Genomic DNA, 21,701 nt, shown 5'->3' on the forward strand with positions numbered 1-21,701 from the left:
CTTGTGTCCTTTATTGTCGTCACAACGACCGAGGCATCATTTGTAAGTTTCACGCAGACAGCGATTAATATGGTGGAGCTTTCGCCTGCTGAGCGCGAATACTGTCGAGACGTGACCCTGCAAGTTATGGATAGAACGCTTCACGACTACGCAGACACCGCATCTTGGTCTTTCGGTAGTAAATGTAGCATCCCTGACGCCGAGCACGAGGGATGGAGAAAACTCCGGTCACAAGGAAATGTGGCAATGTATTCCGAAAATTCAACAGATCTGGTGTGCATGACATCAATACGTGGAGGCGACTGGCGCCACCCCGTTGCGGTCGTGGCTTTAAGTCACATGTGCTGTTCACTACAAGGACGTACTGTACGGTTTGGTAGCATCTGATCCTGCCGAGTTCAAACTCCGCTCCGTGTTGATGGACTGTAAAGTAGAAGACGACGTCGAGGTGGTCCACTGGAAATAATCACAACTCCGTCAGAGACAGAGCCATTCGAGCTTATGGGCGTGACAAGATATGTTATCAACCACGGCTATCTCCATCGTCACGAGTATTTCCTGGTGGCAGCTACAGGAGGAGTCTTCACTTCATGCGGGGAACATCTAGGCTATCAAATCTGTCACTCGGTGTCGCTATCGCAGTGGCCAGAGACTAACAGAATGACTCGGAAGAGAGTGATTCAAGCTCGAGTCTTGCGAGAGCTACCTGATGGAACTGTTGGGGTTTACTACAAGGTCATTGTGGACTCCAGAAGCTTCATACCGGATTTAGTCGTACGAACCTCTCTGTGGCACGTTGTCCAGAATGTCTGGAGAATGGCACCGCGGTGTGCTGATGCCAAGAAGCTCTGCTACTGCGTCGAGCACAAGGACTGTTTGAACCTGTCAGCACAACGTTCACCTTGTGGCATTACTGAGTCAATTACATGCGGCGTATGTGACTCCACTCTACTCAAAAGTCGTCTCGAAGCCGTGGCAAGTTCACTAAAAGCAATTTGGAATGGGAATCCAAAGACAAATTGGTGCGCACTTTGTTCGATATCTCTATGCTTAAAGTCCCGCTGTGGCTCAAATCGACAACTCGTGCGAATTAACCGCTATAGTATGGAAACGGATTGGCAAACGGTAGCGATCTGTACGAGCTGCGCCAATTTTATCCGTTCTAAAAGTGCTGTCGAGATCGCACGGCGTGGGCTTACAAGAAATTCACTTAATTTTTAAGGATAAAGAGGCACCCTATGCAGGATCATGTTGAAAACATCGAAAAAATCTAACGGCGAGAGAAAATTTAACAATAATTACAAAATTATTTGTCGTCAGTCAGCACACATGGCTCTGGAGATGAGGAAAGCAAGTCTTGTTCCCAGTTCGCCAACGTAATTGCTCCACAATGACGTGACGACTGCAGCTCCGACAGCTCGGACCTAGCCACATTTTCTGCACTTTGGCCTCGCACGAAGGAAATGCAACGAGGACAAACCATTAACGTTTGCTCGTACATTTTCGTTTCGCTGCTGCAAACCATCTTTAGCTGGCAAGCTGACCGGCAGTATGACGCCCCACACAGCCACATATTACAGAGCTCACACTGTTTCCCTGGTGTACGCTGTTCTGGTTCTCCAGTATTTGCACTTTGGGATTTTTGAGTAATAACGCCACATCCAGCACAGCCAAGCAACAGAGTGGAGCGCTGCAAGTCCGGGGCCAAAGACTTTCGATTCTTCATACACCAACGTAATTTTTTCAGATCAATGGCGCGTGGAATGAATTTCCAGAAGTCCATGGCCGCTCGACACACAGCTCCCTGCTTGACGGCATCTGGGAGGCGGGTTTTCGCATCATAGACAAACTTGTTGTACATTATCACCGACCTGTCGGATTTCTCCCAAAAGACTCGAGCTTGGATCATCTGCGTTCGCGGCAGCGAGGAGGATTGAGCGTATGTGTCTCGCAACGCAACCGATTGCACCATTTCGTAGCCACAGCGGTTCCCGTTTGAGGATGTAATTTCCCCTGTGGCACACGCAAGAACCATTTCGCGGGGTCCGACAAACATCGTGAACGGCCAATGCTGCGAGTTTACAGAGCGAGATACTGCCATGTTCTGAAACGGAGCAGTCTGCGATGGCCTCACTATCGATTCATGTCGACAATTCACCTCGGGGCGTCGACCTCTCAGCACGCTCCTCATTCGCTGAGTCGCAACGTCCGGTGTGACCAATGCGAGCAGTACGTCATCTACGGAGCAATTCATCTCTCCGATGGACACTACCGAGATAGGATGATCCCAGTCTTCTCGATGCATAACGGGGAGCCACGCGGCATTCGGGCGTCGATCGGCGTACAACGTCACGCTTAAGTGGGACTGGAGCTTCTTCCACCGTTTATTGTCGAGGCGTGCGTGGCAATTCGAGCCGGCCGTGTCCAAGTCGAGTTCCTCACATTCAAACAAAGTTCGGTCGAGCAACTGGGTGGTGACATCTTGACAGTACTCCCGGTCTTCTGCTGACAGTTCCAGCATGATTGCGATGGGTTCACGATGACTGGGGTCCGCTACGTGGTGAACTGGAGAAATGCGAAGTGGAGCAAACGCGAACGAGGTCCAAAAGTGCAACAATTCTGTCAATTTGACGGCATGGAATCACTGAGATTTGCTTGGCATGAGCAGAGAAGCTGTAAACGGCAAGGCACTCCCTTGAAGGGAGCATGTGCGTCAGCATGGTTGGTTGAGTGAGCCTTGACACTCGAAACTGACTGCTGTACAGGCTACAACAGTCAGTAAACCTGTGGTACAGTTGTGCTGACCATCATTGGCTGTTGTACCTCTGCCCATTTGCGACGAAGCGAAAGGAGTCGACATCTCAGAAGTGTGTCCGCTTCGCGGTCCTAGGGAACCTTCAATGCACCACAATCAGGGATTGCTGCAGTATAATGATATCTGCTAATACTCTGTAATAATTAATAATATCGTGACTACTATTAATTATTATATTCGACCTATTAAACAAATACAATAATGATCACAATGTAGTATCTTAAGTTCCACAAAATTACTATAATCAAGCGATAATAATAATAATAGCCCCACCCCGATCTCCAAGAGATGCAGAGGTTTGAGAACCAGTCATCTCTACCAAAATAAAACAAGGCTCCTGGTGTCATTCAAGGATTAGTCAACCACCTCTCAACCGTTAAGCTCTGACTTGAGGGCGTTTGTACACGTCGTGGCTCGAGATAATGAAGTGTGCTGCCATTCATTGCTGCTGTCCAGAAGTATAAATATCAGTAGTGTAACGGGGTACGTAGCCCTAAGTGTACCCTGGTTACATGAAGTGTGATACTTCACACTTCAGGAGTATGACACGTCATACTCCGAGATATTTGGTACAAGGTACCAAGGTCGTTCAAAGCCAACCATTGGTTAAATGACATTGCATTTCTATAGGTAAGTAACAGTTTGTATTAAACCCAAACTTAATCTACCTATAAATATACTCAGTTTACAATCTACCTTATTTGGGTCACTTCGCTCTCTTTAATAAAAGAGGGGACCTGTGAACTGCCGTTCACTGAGAGTTTGTATACTCTCGGAAGATAACTTCCTCTTGCGCAAGGTGCTGTGCGACCCCGTCACACTTGGTAGCACTTGTAGTCAATCAACGCCATCGCGGGTAGACTACCTGAACCTCCGAAGTTCGTTGCCATGGATAGGAACGACTTCTCCCATTTGAACGACTCTCAGTTCGAGTCGGTTCGGAAGATGGCAGGCATCTTGGGGATGGAGGCCCTGCAGAGCCTGGTGGTGTCAACACCGGCTGAGCAGCTCGAGCGCGTCAATGCATTCGACGCGTACGAGCAGGGCCTCATCGCGCATGTGCGGGAGAACCTGCAGGCTCCGGCGGCGGAAGCAAATCCGCCTCACCCGAAGCCAATACGGCTGAAGGTAAAGCCGTATGAAGGGAAGGAAGGCGAGAACCTTCACTTCTGGGTCCGAGAAGTAGAGCTCGCGATGGACGCGGCTCTGATCTCGACCGAGCAACTGCGTGTTGCTTTTGCACTCTCCAACCTTAGCGGTCGTGCTAAGAGTTGGGTGTACACTCGGGAAGCAACATCCACTGGATGTTTCACATCCTGGGCTCGGCTGTGCGAACGGCTCCGAGCCACGTTCCTCCCGGCGAACTACGAGTACCGCCAGCGTTCGCGCTTCCTCGCGTGTAAACAAGGAAGGCGCGAGCTGCACGAGTATGTGCAAGAGATACGGGAGCTCACGGCGTCCCTAGTGGGAAACCCACTCAATGAACACATCAAGATGACTGTGTTCATGGGTGAACACGGAACTTCACAAGGGCATATTACATTGCCAGGAGCTCCTTGTCATGGACAGGGTAGTTCCGTTTGGCGGCTTTGAGCTGCCGGGACTGGAACGAGATGACTCGTTCCTGTCCAGCCGTGTCGTCCTGCAGCAATGCACACCCGATGGCGTAATCGGAGGCATCGCAGACGACGCTAAACGGCTTCGTCTCGTCCGGCAGGGCCAGGACAGGGGCCTCTTGGAGACTGGCCTTGATGCTGTCAAAAGCATCCTGGTGCTCTTGCTCCCAGCGCCAGTCGACGTCCTTCTGAAGGAGGCTCGACAAGTGCTTAGCGAAGCCCGCGTACCCAGCGCTGTACTTGTGAAGGTAGTTGGCCAAGCCCAACCACTTTCGAAGATCCTTCTGGGATCGGGGCGTCGGCCATGCTGCTATGGCCTTGACCTTGTCTGAGTCAGCCCGAACGCCCACGTTGCTGACGAAGCAACCGAGAACTTTAATCTCTGGTGACGCGAAAACGCACTTGTCGATGTTGGCCAACACTCGACGGAGATGTCCTAGATGCACCTCCATGGCCGTCTTGCCTCCCTCGGCACGGCTATGGACGAAAATGTCGTCAAAGTACGTCTGTACGAAGGTACGCAAAGGGCGGAACAATTGTGTCACCAGGCGATTGAACGTCGCCGGGGCGTTAGACAAGCCCTGCGGCATGACGAGCCACTCCTAAAGCATGCCGCTTGGAGTGCTTCCCGCGGTGAGCGGGATGTCACTCTCTCGCATCAGGATTTGGTAGTATCCGTCAACCAAATCCAGCGCACTGTACAGTACGCTCCCGGCCATGTTGTTCAACAACACATCCTTTCGTGGGATCGGTGTTTGGGCCGGCACCGTTGCGTTGTTCAGCTTGTTATAAGCGTGAACCAGACGCCACTTTCCGTTCGGCTTCCGAACGCAGAAAGTCGGCGTCGAGTGCGGGGATTTCGATTCCCGCACCCTGCCTGCCTTCGCTTTCGCGGCGAAGAAGGCATCAATGACCTCGCACTGTTCGCGCGGGAGAGGCCATTGCCTCGTGACACAATACTTTGTGCCGGGCACGAGATCAATCTCGTGCCGTACGCCTCGATCCGGTGGGAGTTGGGTCGGTGGGTGTTTGTTCACCACGTCCGCATACTCCGTCACCAAAGGATACACCGGATCCTTGAGGTTCTTGAGAATCTCAGAACCCAAGCGCGCCTGACGCTGCTTGTTCATGTCTTCCAGGACGTTCTCGTCCAAGACAGAGGAGGAGTTCAGCTCCTCCTGAGTGGTCTCAGGACTCATGAGTACCATCTCAGCAATCTCTCCAGCCTTGAGGTTGGCCAGGAAAGACTCAGCCGTCATTTCCTCGAGGTTCAGTATCTCCGCAACCTCTGGCAACGGCTCCAAGTGGACACCAAATGCCTTGACGGGTAAACCTGTCTCGCCATCGAAGATGTGATAACACTCTTCCACCGGCCTTGTCGGAGGAACCCGGGCCCTGGCCTCCGAGTCGCTTGAAGCGACGTCGATCGGAACGAAGCTCGGATCCGACTTGAGGCGGCGGCGGTGTCTTTGCCGACGGCGTCTGTGACGGGGAGCTTTGCTGCCCACGTCTAGGGATGTCGTCGCTACGACATCCGAGGCACTCGTGGCCTCGTGTGATACTGTTGTACCCACACAGGAAGCGTGTTCAACGCCTTCCTCTTCAGTTAAGGTCTGGGCGACCGCGTGTGGCACTGTGTTACCCACACAGGAAGCGTATCCGACGTCTTCCTCTTCAGTTAAGGTCTGGGCGACCGTGAGTGGATCTCTGTTACCCACTCTGAACACGCTGTTCTCAGTGTTCATGACAGCTGCAGCTGTCTGCGGAACTAAGTTACCCACCTGTGGACCTAAGTTACCCACTTGGCCGACGCCTCTTCTGGGCGCGGCCACCATCAAAACATCCTGGGAGTCGTCATATACGTCGACGACTCCCAAGCATCTGCCGGATGCTTTGGTACCCTGGCAGCCCTCGCGGGCGCCCCGGGTCCTGACAGAGGTGGGAACATGACTCACCAATGCTCTGTCGGACTGCGCAGGGCGGCTGGCACCGATTGCCTTGCCTCGCCAGTCGATCCTGGGCTCGTGCTTCTCAAGCCAGGGCATGCCCAGGATCATATCATATGGATCCATATCGAGAACAGTGAACTGTTCGAGGCTGTCAAAGTCTTCAAACTTGACAGCCAGATCCACTTGGACGTTGGGGACAGTGACGACCTTCCCGTCGGCCAGTCGCACTGACACCGTCCCGTTGCCCTTGCTTTCTCTCAAAGCTTCGGACAACTTGTTGCTGTTACGAGCAACCGTCTGGCGGCGTGCGAAATTATCGACGCTCCAGAGTCAATCAAGATTCTGAAGGAATGATCGTATCCCCGTACACATCCGTGTACTACGAGCAACCCGCCGCTGCTCTTCGCGGATTCAAAAGTGCGAAGACTCTCAGGGGCTAAGTCCCCGTGGTACGCGCCACCCGCGCACCCATCACGAAGACTTAGTTCTTCCCCAGTAGGGCGCCCCGCCCCTACTGGTTCCCTGCGTTCCCCTGTCCCCGGGATCCTGGCTTCTGCCAGCGACCCTTGAGGACGGGCTTGGGGAAGGACCGTCTGCGGAGTCTTTCCGCGGGACAGTCGCGCTTGAAGTGGCCCATCTTCCCACAGCCGAAGCAGCGGATGTCACGCTGTTCGGCGGACCCGAGTTCCATGGGAACTGGTCCGTTGGGGCTTTTTCGACCGGGAGCCGACCAGGAGCTCCCAGGCCACGCTGAGGCTGGCGTACGCGCCTGGCAATGGCTGTACTCTTCTTGAAGAGCCACTTGAATCGCCTCTTCAAGGGTGCTTGCCTGCACCCGGAACAGCTGAGTGCGTGCGGGGCCCACTCGAAGGCCGTCTTCTGGGCTCTAGGCCCTTTGTGATCTACACAGACCACGCGTCCTTGAGGACGGCGACTAACTCGCCTCACCTCTCCCAAAGGATGGCGAGGTGGCTGTCCTTCTTCGCGGAATACAACTTCCGCGTCGAATACAAGCCGGGCAAGCTCAACGTGCTTGCGGACGCCCTCTCTCGGCGTCCCGACTATGAGTTGGCCCACATCACGCGGGTGACAACGGATCTATATGATCGGATACGCATGGCGTATCGGGACGATGAGGCTGTCGCGCCTATCGTCAAGCTCCTTAAGGCCGGAACGAGCGCGAAGTCCGACTGGCTCTCGTTGCGACAGCGCTCACGGCTCCACCGATATGAGTTGAAGGAGGGCCTCCTCTATTATCGGGTGGAGCCCACTGATCCTCCACGGGTGGTCGTACCCAACGACGAGGATCTGAAGTTCGACATCCTCGCGGAGGCGCATGACGCGCCCTCCAGCGGCCACTTGGGCCGCGAGAAGACCTTTCTGTCGGTCTCTCAGTCCTTCTGGTGGACCCACATGTACAAGTGGGTCGCCCGATACGTCAAGACATGTGAAACATGTCAGCGGGTCAAACCCGCAGGGCACTCTTCGGCTCCACTACAGAGCCTGCCCGTACCGGCTATTTGTTGGAAGTCGATGAGTCTTGACTTCATCTTTGGGCTTCCCGCCGACGGACACGGCAACACCGGAATTTTGGTGTTCGTGTGTCGGCTGAGCAAGATAGTACATCTTGCTCCAGTTCCCGTAACGGGCGAACAAACCGCAAGGTTGTTCGTCGATGGCGTGTTCCGCTATCACGGTCTCCTGGAGACGATTGTCTCGGACCGAGACCCGCGGTTCACTGCTGCGTTTTAAAAAACGCTGTTCCCTTTACTGGGAACTCGTCTGCAGATGTCCACTGCGGATCATCCGCAGACAGACGGCCAAACAGAGCGCGTCAATCGAGTGCTCGAGGACACTCTGCGCAGTGTGTGCGCGGCAGCGCCACGTACGTGGTCGTCGCAGCTTCCAGATGTTGAGTTTGCGCTCAACAACGCGGTGCACGCGTCCACGGGGTTCACGCCGTTCTACTTGAACGGCTTCCGCCACCCCAGAGTGCCTCTCACTCTTCGAGGAGACACTGACTCCTCTATTCTAAGTGGGGGAGAGGCTCGGAAAGTCCTTTCCTCCCAGGTCTCGGATGTGAGGCCAGTTTCGCTGCGGAAACAGGTGGAATCCTTTATGGATACCAAGCTGAGCGTTGTCAGCAGGGTCCGCGATGCCATGGCAGCGGCCCAGGATAAACAAAAAGAGTACTCCGACGAACATTGAAGAGGAAACTTAAGTGTATTTAAAGTGGGGGACTTTGTGTTACTATACACGAGAAACCTACATCTTGACACTGTCAGCTCTGTCGGGAGCAACAAGCTGAAGCACCGCTTCATCGAACCATTAGTAGTCCTGGCCAGACATGGTGCGTCGTACACCATCGACCTTCCAAAGTCAATGACGACGCACCCGACGTTCTATGTTGGACGTCTTAAGCGGTACTTTGACCCGCAGGGGGTTGCTGACTCGCAGATCCCCCTTGACCCAGCTCCTCGAAGCGAGGGCCGGTCACCGTCGTCGACGAGGGCGTCGGAGCAGGCACCCAAGTCTCGGTCGGGACGGCAAGGCTGCGGTCAAGACCGTACGCCGGAGGGGCTCCATACGAACGGACCCCGGCGCCATACGCCGAGTACGCTGAGTACGCCGGGTACGCACCATACGCGTACGTCTGGGAGTGTGCCGCAGGCGGCTCCGGACGTGGCAACAAAGCCTCGATCCGTCGGATCATGCGAAAGGCCTCGTCCAGATCGGACGAAGAGGCCCGGCGATCCACCCGCAGGTGCAGGCTCGCGACCTCTCGCTCCACCAGGTCCAGGCGGCCCGCAAGACGAGCGAGCTCGCCCTGATTCCCGGCCTGGGCGGCAGCATTACCGCCAGTCCCAAGGCCAAGTGCAATGTCAAGCACGAGGACACGTTGACGGAGGCGGTCAACCTCAGGTTCCTGTGTCGGACCCGCAGTCGGAGCACTCGGACGAGAGCGGCTCTCGGGAGGCGCCGAGTACTCGTACTCGTACGAGGGCATGCTTGACCGGAATGGAGAAGCCCACTTCCACGTGGAGCGGATCCTCCAGGAGCAACGGTGTCGCGGCAAGCGACAGCTCCTCGTGAAGTGGAGGGGTTATGCCCACTCCGAGAACTCGTGGGAGCCGATTGAAGGCTCCTGATTGACTGCCCGCAATCTGGGAACAGAAGCGGCGGCAGCTTCATAAGTAGTTTGGGGCTTCTTGCCCGAACGGGGTACGGTCGATGAATACATACCGTACCCGCGCTCATCGTGAGCGCTAGAAGCCGCGCGCTTCAGGATGTCCCTTGGCAGCATGCGCTTGCTGATCAAGTGGGCAAACCTCACACGAAGATCACGCTGGTCCAGGATGTGGGACAGCTTCTGATCTTCATGGAGTTCCCATAACTCCGTGGGCGAGTACTTGAGAGTCTCCACCCACGCCCAGAACATGTCCTCACAAGAACTCCACGTGGGACAGTTCTCGGGCATAACCCAGGGGTATCCCGAACAGGATAGAGACCACCCCGGGTCTCGGGCTTCTTACGACATGTCGTGAAGTCCTTAAGGGGAATGCGGTGTTGTGCGAGAAGCACACACCGAGCAGCCTCCAAGTTGTCGACGAACAACTGTTCTTTCTGAACAAGGGCTCGTTCATAGATGCCCCTAGAAGTGTGGCCGCCCACAAGGCCACGAGGAGCGACGAGAAGCTCTAAGAAGAGGTCAACCCCAGAGCTCTCCTCGGGAGGCCAATACCCTCTTGAGTTGATGGCAGCTCCCTGGCTGACGGGTGCCGCCACCGAACCCCCACGCACACGCTGGGCAGCTTGGAAATCCTCCTGCTGCTGGTCGAGGTCATTCGAGACCTCCCGGGGCTCAACAATGGCACCCTCCTCTTCCTCTTCTTCCTCCTTCTCCTCCTCCTCATCCGAGGAGCCGAAGAGACTCTGATAGGAGCGTCGAGTCTCCTTCTCCTCGCGGAGTGGAGACTTAGAGGCGGTACGCTTCTTTGAGGGCTTGGCGCCTTCGGCTTTAGAGGCCTTAGCGCGCGCAAGACCCTCGGCAAGCGAGAGACGTTTGCGAGGATTCTCTTCCTCATCGCCACCGGCTTTTAGAGCGCCCTTAGCCTTAACGGCCGGACTCTCAGAGCGCACAGAGGTCCTAGGACTGTGATCACCGTGATCACTAGCGGGCGACTGCACGCTGCCTTCTTTGTGCTCACTGGGCACTGGGCTGTGCCCTCCCACAGAGCCCGCAGGAGCATCCTGAGTGCTCTCGGACTCGGCATCGTCTTCACTGCCCAATTTGAACTCGCGTTCTACAAACCGAGGGTTCGGACGGTTGTCTGAAGACGAGGGCGACGGACTGCGGCGCCTGCTTGCGCGCTTGTCCACAGCCGCGTCACCCGAGGAACCGATCGCCTCGGAGGCCACCTGAGTAGCCTCCTTGAGTGCAGAGCTTTTTGCCGTGAGGCTTAGTGCTCTTGGCCTGCGCCTTACCGACTGCAGCCTTGGAGCGTGTCTTAGCACCGCTCTTAGCAGTGCCGCGAGGCATGTTAACGGTCGAAGTGGAGACCTTGACGAAGAGCGCACAGGTTGCTGCTCGAGGCTCTAACTGCGAAGTGAGCCTCCGCCCGCGCTCGCGCGGCCAAGTCGATGGTTTTCGACTTTGAGAATGAGAGTTTGTGACGAACACCTCTTCATTCTGATTGGTCGGTAAACCGAACCTAAGTGGGGGAGGATGTAACGGGGTACGTAGCCCTAAGTGTACCCTGGTTACATGAAGTGTGATACTTCACACCTCAGGAGTATGACACGTCATACTCCGAGATATTTGGTACAAGGTACCAAGGTCGTTCAAAGCCAACCATTGGTTAAATGACATTGCATTTCTATAGGTAACTAACAGTTTGTATTAAACCCAAACTTAATCTACCTATAAATATACTCAGTTTACAATCTACCCTATTTGGGTCACTTCGCTCTCTTTAATAAAAGAGGGGACCTGTGAACTGCCGTTCACTGAGAGTTTGTATACTCTCAGAAGATAACTTCATCTTGCGCAAGGTGCTGTGTGACCCCGTCACAAGTAGTGTCGCCGTGTTGTGTCTGTCGGAAAGGTGCTCATCATTTGTGTAGCATCGACGTCTACGCTGATGCTACACTAGAAAAACGGTAAAGCTACAGTGCACATGTATTTTACCATACATGTCGTGAAACTCAATGCGTTGTGTTCATTTGTCTACATTAGATTCGGTAGTACTGATTGTCTACATCAGTACCTAGGACCTCCGCCGCCAGATGGCCAAGATATTACGGTAAAAGCAACTGGTGCTTCTGCTGTTTCGCCCGTCAATAACCTGCGTAGCACACCGTTGCTCTACGACAATAAGTACTAAAGTCACTTAGTCGCTAGAATCACTCATGTCTAGAATATAATTCCAATCAACTCACCTTGGTGATGTACAATCAGCTCGCAGTAACTGGTGCTACAAGCTGGATTAGCTTTATGATCGATATGATTAATGATGCTGCGATCCTTGTACTGATTTCGATGCTTCGGTGTAACTACATGTAATCAACAGCCAAGAAAAAGTAAAGCCACAACGAATGAGCAATAAAGCCGCCAAAATATCTCGTTTCCTTGCCTCAGGAACGCGATCAAGTGCTACATCCTCGAGTAAATACTGTAACTTTCCACTTACCAGCGGCCTGACGTACGTCCAAGCCGTATCTTGATCTCAGAGAATCGCGTGAGCCTCGCTCTTCAAGTCCCTGATTAGATAAAGAATGGCCCTTATTAATAGCTGAAATTTTAATATTAATAACCACTGTAGGTTCGATGCCGATCCAGATCTCTTTTGATAGTTATGAGGTTAAAATTTGTCCTCCAAATATTACTAGTCAGATCGACAAAAATGCCATTACTATCAATCCCTGACCACAATGTTTTATAAATACAGTAAGTATTGTGCTTTGCACATGTTTTGGCAAAAAAGAGGGCATATTTCTTAGTTATAAAAACTCTATTTTAAATCGTAAATCGGTTTTATGATTTCTGATTACAACTAAAACTCTGTTTTCAGTGGTACACATCGCAGAGTTATAGAGACTACGGACAGAATTAGAAGCACAAGAGTCCGAAATGCAACTGCAACAGTGCAATTCAGAGCTGTCGTCTCTCCCAGGCGACTTATACTATCCACTGTGATTCCACTTTAAGTTTCACTTCTCTACTCCCAGTCAAACAGTCAGTCAAGGCACTCATCACCATGAGCTATGGAGCAGACTATCGGTGGCGTGATCTCGCTAATGCATGTGTACGGACTTACGTTGACTTTATTAGTGATATGTTTGGTCCGAAACCGAGAACAATATTTCGCTGGTACAGCTTATTTCTGGAGAAAGGAGTCGTACACGAGGACAAACCGCCGTCAAAAACAGCGCGGTGGCCACTAGCAGTGTTACAAGCTGTAAGAAACTACGTAAAAGGCCATCCAACGTTTTATTTGGAGGAGCTTCAAGACTATCTTCGTGATAACTATCCCGACGTGAAGAATATTTCACTGTCTACAATTTGCCGCGCTCTCCATTTTGATTTGAGCCTCACTCGTAAAATAATCACTCGTGCAGCAAGGGAAAGCGTTCCTCTCGAGGTAAGACTTTCTTTTAAATCTTTACGCTGCTTTCACTTACTAAACATGCTTTGTTTGTTTGCTTTGATTTAATAGGTTGCCAACTACAAAGCGAAACTTCATGTAATTTACTCGTATCCTTAACAGCTAATGTTTATTGATGAGACGTCAAAGGATGGCCGCCATGCTTATCGTCGCTATGGTTGGTCAGCACGCAATACCAAGTGCGTTGTTAAGCTTCCATTCTCTCGTAGAAAGCGTCGATCGATTTTTGCTGCCGTGGACCATAGTGGTTTTGTTGCGTGGGAGACTACTGAAGGAACTTTCACGAGAACATCATTCCACCGTGCTTTTGTCAAGAATGTTCTACCCCTCCTAAATCCGCGGCCATTTGCGAGCTCAATCGTTATTCTGGACAACGCTAAAATTCATCTGTACAAGGAATTAGAGACCGTTGTGTTACAAGCAGGAGCTCGCTTGCTATTCCTTCCACCGTATTGCCCAGAACTCAACCTAATCGAGCGGTGTTTGGGTTATTGAAGAAGTGGATACAACGATACGCCAATCTGGTCTTTCCATTGTATCCTGATGAAGTGTTGGCCGTGGCAATGAAGCTTTGTACGAAGCGAAACACTAATGGACTTTTAGATATCTATGGACATTGTGGATATGATTACTCGACTTTAAGAAACGGTCCGTTTGACTCCATTGTAAGTTAAAATGATAAAAACTAAAGTGGAATATATTGTACGAAGTGCGTCCGTGTAGACTACTCTAATTTGTTTTTCGTTGCTCCCTAGCCTTCTTCTTCTCGTTTAGCACTAACCTTTTCTTCTTCAATGTGATCGACGTCGTTCAGGTTCATTGCAGGTGGATCTACCGGTACGAATCCATGAAATATTCCTTGTGTAAAATTGTCATGATCGGGAAGTCGTAGAGCATTTCTTAAACTCGATACATCGACCTTAAAAGTGTTCCACGTTCCGTTAATCTCGAGGCGAATCGATGCTGTCTGTCTTTGAACGTTATTTTGCAAAGCTGTGGCTAGTCGAGCCGCTGCCTCGTCAATTGCCATCGCTTGACGCGTTGTATTGTCAATCGGAACTGTGAACTGTGTACTGTCGGGTTGTCTGTCATGTGTAGTGACAAGATGGTTTAGTGTAATTGGTCCCAACACCACTCCATTATTCTCTTGATAAGTTTCGCCAGCTGCTGTCGCGGTTCTAATTCGTGCAGCAGTAGCTCGATGAAGTGTTGGTGCAGGCTTTGGGCGCGCTTTGCAGTAGAGAAAGAATTCAAAGGAGAGATTTCCGAGTACATCTTGATTCCACGATTTTCGCTCGTCATTCGACACGTTTTACTCTACGACGGAGCAGAGTTCCAAAATTGTCTGCATTCACCACGAAAAACCGATTCTGTGACGCATCCTTGCTTGCTTTAAAGTGAATACGTTCATCATTTAATTGTAGTCCAGTAAATGGCGCTCGCTCTAAGTATTCAAGCAGTTTTGTACGAAGAACTTCAAATCCATCCACTAATGTAAACGTAAGCTTCTTGATTTTTTTTTCCTCCACGTGGTTGTTTTTCAAATATCCCTTTTGCGTGCCGTCATTATACCGTTTAGCTTTATGTCCCCTGCCATTTCAACATTTGCCGTCGCTTGAGATGCTGTTGTAGCTGCTATGTTCTGCACGACATCAATAAAAAGATTAACACAATTTAAAATTGAACTTGCATGACACTATCAGCCTTTTTGATACCTTTCGATGGCTTCACCAGCTAGAATATGGATATACTCCTCCTTAAGATGCTAGTTAATCTGTACAATGTGTTTATTCCAGGTATACGGTCACATAATAACACGGTTGGGGTCGCGATACAAGTACATCACATTATAAGAGATCCGAACGGTATCCCTACTAGCTCAAATGACAAACGTACTCAAGCTCGATCCGCAGTTGGAACGACGATGTAGAATAGTTGAGCTTATCTTGGGATATAACGCAGATCTGTACAAAAGCCCGTTAGCGCAAGAAGTAGGTGAGCTTACAGTACGTGGTCGCATACCAATGCAACGCTGCGCTCGTTGCTGTTGAGCAAATTCCTTTCTGGTCGCGCTACCACGTTCCTCAGTTTAATCTACATGCAGACGGACCACGCACAGAGAGATATCAATTAGAGTCACTACATATAATCCGTAGCAGAACGCCTTACCTCCAGTGGCCAAGGCGTTTTCCAAAAATGAACTGAGCAACGAGAAAAGCACGTGACAGCATAATTATTTTTAGAAGGCACAATTTACTGGTCTTTTTAGTGCGAGCTTGCGCCAGATAATAACTCCACGATCTTAAACTCTGATTTGCAGATACCATTGGGTCTGTTATACAAGTCTAAAATAGAGGGCAAAACATGTGCAAAGCACAATACATGTATCTTTTTCATGTAGACGCAACCAAGAACGGGTCATGGAGACACCGTGTCGAAAAAAAAGAACTAAAAAAATGAAAGTGCTTATTAATAGAGCCTTGTCCAAATAGAAAATCAATCTTTTTTTCTTACCTATTTTCCGCTGAAATAGCTCAAAAAATTATCCGTGCCGAGATTACCTAAATGGAAGTGGATAAAGTCACACTATGAGTTTTGGTAATTTACGATAAAACGGCTGCGAAGATATATAAAATCTCTACATTTGAGCTGCCACGGATTTCAAAAATTTACCCCCTCTCCCCCCTTTCACCTTTCCCCTCTTTTCGCGCCTTACAGCCTTTTATTTTGAAAGATTTGAAAACGCTGCAGAAGCTCGCCGTCATCAGAGAGATGAACAGCTCCGCGTCTGCCTCGGGTTCCGACGCCGCTGATGAGGCCACGCAGAGGTAGCCCCCTGCTTCTCTAGCGGCTGAACTCGTCTCCGCAACTGAGGCACAATCACCCAAGGACCATATTCCGTCGTCGGATGACAGGAGCTTTGTTGCGCTGCCTGTGGAGAAGCGTCATTTCGCGGGGTGGGGCATTTTTTTTAGTATCTGGACAAGTATCAAGATGAAACGTACCAAGTCTTCCGCAAGAGGTCGTCTACGAGTGTCGAGGCAAGAAGCAAAGACCTCACGCGCCGTGGAAAGGCTACATCTACAACAGTTATTCCAGCTTCTTTCGAATAGTATTACCAGCGGATGATATGCACGCATGGATGGTCACGGCCAAGCAGATCTAAAGGGAAACGAGATAACTAATTTTTTTAAGTCAACACAATGTCAGGCGCAGTTGTCTCTTACAGTGGTCTGGGTTGTGGATTTCGGCTTCGAGGTGAAAGTAACTCAGCAATCCACTGTCCACAATCACCCCATCGGTCAAATCACCTACGCCAATCACCCAGCCAACCGTCGAGTTAAAGATGCTGACGTCCTCGGCTTCGTCGAGGAGTTGCAGGCGGCTGGAGCGATGAAATAGATGATCATAGCGTATTTGAGCCGGAAAACAGATACGCCTGCTATTTATTATGAGATCAATACCGTTACCAAACCGCTTTTATTATAGGCAAGCGAGTCACCCTAAGGGGCGTACACAACATGGTTGCCAATATCAAGGAAGCAGCGGGGGGGGGGGGGTACAACTGAGGCATCTGGACTGGATTGCTGTTTCCGCGATTTTTGCTCTCATAGGGAAGCATAGCTACGGTCTATGTCGACGAAGATAAACTGGCTCAGACGATCACGTTTTAGACTCATCAGATGCGCCGCTTCTTTGAGATTTTTCCAGAAGTGATGATGGTGGATGCCACCCATAACATCAATGACGCTCGGTATAAGCTGTTCAGCTTTATTATTCATGACGTATTCGGCCATGTAAGGGACAATTCTCTGATTATTTGTGGTTCTTTGTGACTCACAGTGTGCCATTGTGTCTTTTTGTGTCGCTTTGTGCCCCTCGGGGCCTTATCGTGGCTTTTGTGATTCTTGATGCCTCATTGTGGCTTTTTGTGATCTGTGTGTGAAATAGGGACAATACGTTCAGCATGCACTAATGAAAAATGAGAGCGATAAATGTCTTACGGATGCCGATCACGTGAACTCACTGAAACAAGGCGACGGAGTCAACTGCGGGCCACAGGTATTGCACTTCTTTGAGTGTACAGTCCGCGGCATTGCTCTTCTAGATTCTGTTTCAAAGGCCATCCTGCGGTATATTCGGTTGCGGTATTTGCTGGAGTCACTGCATGTTTAATGCAGTGACTAATAAATTGCGTAACGACACAACAGACACGACCTTGGTTCTCGGCGATATAACTTGTAAATAACTCTATATTTTTTCACGCGATTGACCTCCGTGCAGGGGTAGTGACGCTGACACGACATGCCAGTAGAAAGTCACAAAGTCAATTGTACACTCACATAACGAGCCAGTGGACGTGCTACATTCAAGCTACAATTAGATTCGATGATGTATGCGCAAACACCCCCAGAAAGTCTATGATTGATGAAATTAATAAATTAAATTACGTAATTTATGTTCAACGTGTGACTTTGTTTTTAAACACACCAATGTTTTCCCACATGGAGGCTTTTATATGCACTTAAGTACGAAGGCACACACTCGTAGTGTGACTCAAACATCGATCGAAAGAAATAGGTGCTGCACCTACTTCCTTTGGATAGCGACTGTTTATTTGAGAAAGATCGCCGCCGCTACGCGGCGGTAGTTTAAGTTTAGCTCTACTTTTCCGGGGCTTATGGTAACCAAATATCAGATTATACTTTTGATGATAATAGTACTATTTGCGTTTTTTAATATCAATAGTAGCTCAGTTTTACAAAAGCTTACATTATGTTTTAATATTTACTCGGAGATTTGAAAATATTAGATACTAGCTGATATTTTATAATATTTTCTCACTTAAGTTCGTTTCTTGTCACCTTACCCTCTGTGAGCCGAGGGTCACCAAAGACCATCTTTCGGTCGGGTTCTAGAACAGTAGTAGGCCTTAAGACAGACGAGAAATTTCTCTAGCATTTCCCTGTGACACAGCCAAAGGCGATCGAGATGGAAAACTGCAAGCGGTTGCGTTTGTTTGATGTCGATAGAGCGAAATCACGGTATTTGTTCTTGTTCTCTAGCCCGTGCATATAAAAGACCTGCAACATGTAGCGCTAGATTAATGCGCTCAGCAGTGCCAACATACGACGCCAGCCTTGCCGTCACTCTCACAATAATTGATAAAGTCCGGGACAATTATTGTCCCGGACTCCACCTCCCTAGTCGAACGCTAACGACATCTGGTTGGTGGGTTTAAACAGATTACGCAATCTTTTAAAAATATAATATCGTATTAACTGATATTAAGTTGATATTTAATAATATCATTTTGTCTCAGAAGAAAACTGTAGGTTATATTTTTAAATTAAGTGGTCTACAGGTGATATTTTCACAATATTAACTTTACCGAGCTTGGAGTTGCCCTTTGCGGGAGAAACTAAGGAGCGCCCAAGTAGGGAGCAACCAAGTATAAATAGGATAAACACATGGACAGATGCCTGCAGACGTTGAAGTGAAAGTAATACATAAGATGCCAATTATCGTTTGAATTAATAAATACCATACGCCATCAACTAGTAGGCGTGAGTTCCGATTGATGGAGAAGATCGTTTTTAAAGAAAGTTATCAAAGAAAGGTACTGAGAAATTCGCGATCTACCCGCTTTAGCGCATAGTCTGATTGGCCGCCGAAGGGCAAATTGAGCGGGGACTTTTGTCCTAAGAGGGTTGTCGCGGCATGCCGTTAATTCCCCGTCAGACAATTCAAGGTAAAGGACGCTACTTTGAACCAATGGATATGACGACTTGCTTACTAACCAGGAACTGCCATGTAAATGTCTTTAGCGCACCACCGTAGCTTAATTGAAAAACGCCCGAAAAAGAAAAGGGGCTCCAATCACCTCGCTGTGTGTGTGTGTGTGTTTTTTTTTAAATTTATTTTCTAGGTCTGCTACACTACTGAAATTAATTGAAGCCTGCGTAACCCCACGTGGCGGTAAATACGCTTTACTACTGAAGTGCTTAAAAAGAAAAAAAAACGGGTGGATTTTACATGGTTTGCTCGGTTGTTTCTCTTGAACCACGACGGCTCTCGACGAGTGCTGCTTGAACCATTTCCAGCAGTATGTAGTCTTTGCTGGTTGGATGATTTGCGCCTGGGGTTCTAGTTTGCTGACTCGAGAAGCCGACATTGCAAGCGTGTGTCATTTGAAATAATCCATCAATGTCTATCAAAGTCCTCAGGTAAGATCTTCAGCTCGTCAATTGACTCGTAAATGTCCACTAATTCATGAATGCATCGTCTACGCTGTGGGCGCTGAAATACTCCTGAACATTGGTCTCGTTCGCCTCCAGTAGTGACAAGCTTGCGAGCTACTTTCCACAGTTTGTCCGTCTCTGTGAGAGCATACGTCGATATCAACCGAACTACTGCTGAATACTGATCATAATGCAATATGTGGGGTGGTATTGTTGCATCTTGTGAAGACTGGTAACTGATCGTCTTTGCAGCTGCGCTCCACCATGGTAGGAATTTTACAAACACGGTTAGAAGATCTCCTTTTGACGTTTCGAGCCGTCGCTTTATCGTGACATGTGTTCCATCTACCGTCGAGGTGCCGTGGCATCCAGCGTGTGTGTACCGGTCCGTCCAGCATTTGACAATACGTTTTTTGTACTTCCACCACGCTCGTCCAGATAGTTTGCCGTAACGCTACTAAGCGCACGAAGTGCAGCTCGATGTATATCGAATTCAGTTTCGGTTTCTGAAGCAACAGCCTCAGAATACTTTGCCATAAAGACATCGGTCTCTACTGAATTCGGTTTCATCTCTTCATTCGGTCCTGGCTGAGAGAGTCGGACAGTTCCTAAATCGGCTTGGCCACGGGCGAGAACATTGCAGTTAAGATGCCATCGGCACAAAATCTTCGGTTTACAGGATCACCTGCCTTCATGCACGCAAGATCTTGATCCGTTACAAGAAGGCGAGGTAACGGGATAGAATTTTCTGCAAGCATAGACTTTAGCTGAGTAAATGCCCACGCGTAATTGGTCTCGGCTTTTCCTGGTAATTAACACTGAGCGAGAGGGAGTACCTTGTTAAGCCCGGTGAAGACAATGACGTTGCACAACGGCCAGTTATGCTTATTCATTTCTTACGTACAGTCCACAGCAACTACACTCATGTAGTGTTGTCCAAGTGTTATGGTGTCTGGGTGGGCCCACAACAGGTACTTAAGACGTCGTGAATCTTGGTTAACTTCATACTTGAAGTGGGAGCCATGCTCAGTCAACGTGCGAAAAAGAGCTTATATTGCTGTGGCAGCTGCCAGCAACTGTCTTCGACTGGCATTCTTTACATTAGCAATGTTTTTGGGAATGAGAAGCGATCTAGTGTTCGCCGGTAAGAGAGTGGCGTACATAGTCGAGACGTGAACCCCTGCTGCCGTTTGAAAAAATAAAATCGTTCGCTGTCGACGCTTTCGGACCTGTGTTCTGCTGTGAGCTGCGTAGTCTGTGGTCGACATGTACTCGAACGTCTAAAGAAGGTGTATGATTATGTGTTCCACTTCCATCACGAGTGTGTACAAATTTCCATGGACCTTCAGTATTGTTCTCGTCGACTGCTACAATCTTGATACGCGTTGGGCATCCCATGCGTTTTGACCCACACATCGTTCTAACACGATCCTCTATTCGAAGGTGATGAGTATTCTTTGGTTTTCCACATCTATCCCAAGCGAATAGCCTGGTTCGGATGACATCATTCTTGTATCTCTCCACCTTCTGTCTAGACACATTGAAGTGCCTTGGCAAAGTCCACGTGTGAATCACGTCCTCAGCTGCACCTTCAGAAGAGTATACACCTTCAGAAGGAGGGTTGATCTTATATGCTTGAATAAATTGAGGCTGAGAAGAGCTACTAATAATGTCTTGAACGATGAGAGCTGTGTCTGCAATCTGCATGTTGCTTGCGTCGATGACGTAAGCGTGGGTAGTGTTTGTTGTCTTGATTGTAATTGTGGCAGTACTAGCTGAGGAAATTCTTTAGAATATAGTTTGTTACTAAGATAGCGAAGATCTTCTCACACATATTGATAAGATGATCTTTTCATCTGTCCATGTGTTTGTCCTATTTATACTTGGTTGTTCCCAGCTTGGGCGCTCTTTAGTTTCTACCGCCATTAACCCCTGTATGCGGGACAACTATTCCAAAAAACGGTATTTATAATACTTAAAGTAAAATGGACATTTTTTACTTTCATTAGTTAGGGACCAGGCACGAAACGATTTTAAACAGTCTCTGCCTGTGACGGGGTCACACAGCACCTTGCGCTAGAGGAAGTTAGCTTCCGAGAGTATACAAACTCTCAGTGAACGGCAGTTCACAGGTCCCCTCTTCATCAAAAGAGACCTATTTAAGGTAGAATGTAAACTGAGTATATTTATAGGTAGACAAATCTTGGGTTTAATTCAAACTATAAGTCACCTATAGAAATGCAATGTCATCAACCAATGGTTGGCTTTGGACGACCTTGGTACCTTGTACCAAATATCCCGAAGTATGACGTGTCACACTTCATGTTGCCAGGGTACACTTAGGGCTACGTACCCCGTTACATTCTCCCCCACTTAGGCTCGGTTTACCGACCAATCAGAATGAAGAAGTGTTC

General features: G+C 49.4%; 2 protein-coding genes across 2 annotated transcripts; one reads left to right on the forward strand and one right to left on the reverse strand.

The window, feature by feature from the left end:
• Window positions 1-69: 69 nt before the first annotated feature.
• Window positions 70-880, forward strand: PITG_06233 (uncharacterized protein; the record flags this gene model as incomplete). The annotated part of the gene is made up of 4 exons (XM_002998347.1): window positions 70-273; window positions 359-448; window positions 499-788; window positions 844-880. The coding sequence occupies 4 exons, from the start codon at window positions 70-72 to the stop codon at window positions 878-880; spliced, it is 621 nt and encodes a 206-aa protein (XP_002998393.1).
• Window positions 881-1,306: 426 nt separating this feature from the next.
• PITG_06234 (uncharacterized protein) lies at window positions 1,307-2,521 on the reverse strand (the record flags this gene model as incomplete). Its single annotated transcript, XM_002998348.1, has 1 exon — window positions 1,307-2,521. The coding sequence occupies one exon, from the start codon at window positions 2,519-2,521 to the stop codon at window positions 1,307-1,309; it is 1,215 nt and encodes a 404-aa protein (XP_002998394.1).
• Between the last annotated feature and the right edge of the window lie 19,180 nt (window positions 2,522-21,701).

This window comes from Phytophthora infestans, genomic scaffold (genome assembly GCF_000142945.1).
Source record: "Phytophthora infestans T30-4 supercont1.8 genomic scaffold, whole genome shotgun sequence".
Lineage (NCBI taxonomy): Eukaryota > Oomycota > Peronosporomycetes > Peronosporales > Peronosporaceae > Phytophthora > Phytophthora infestans.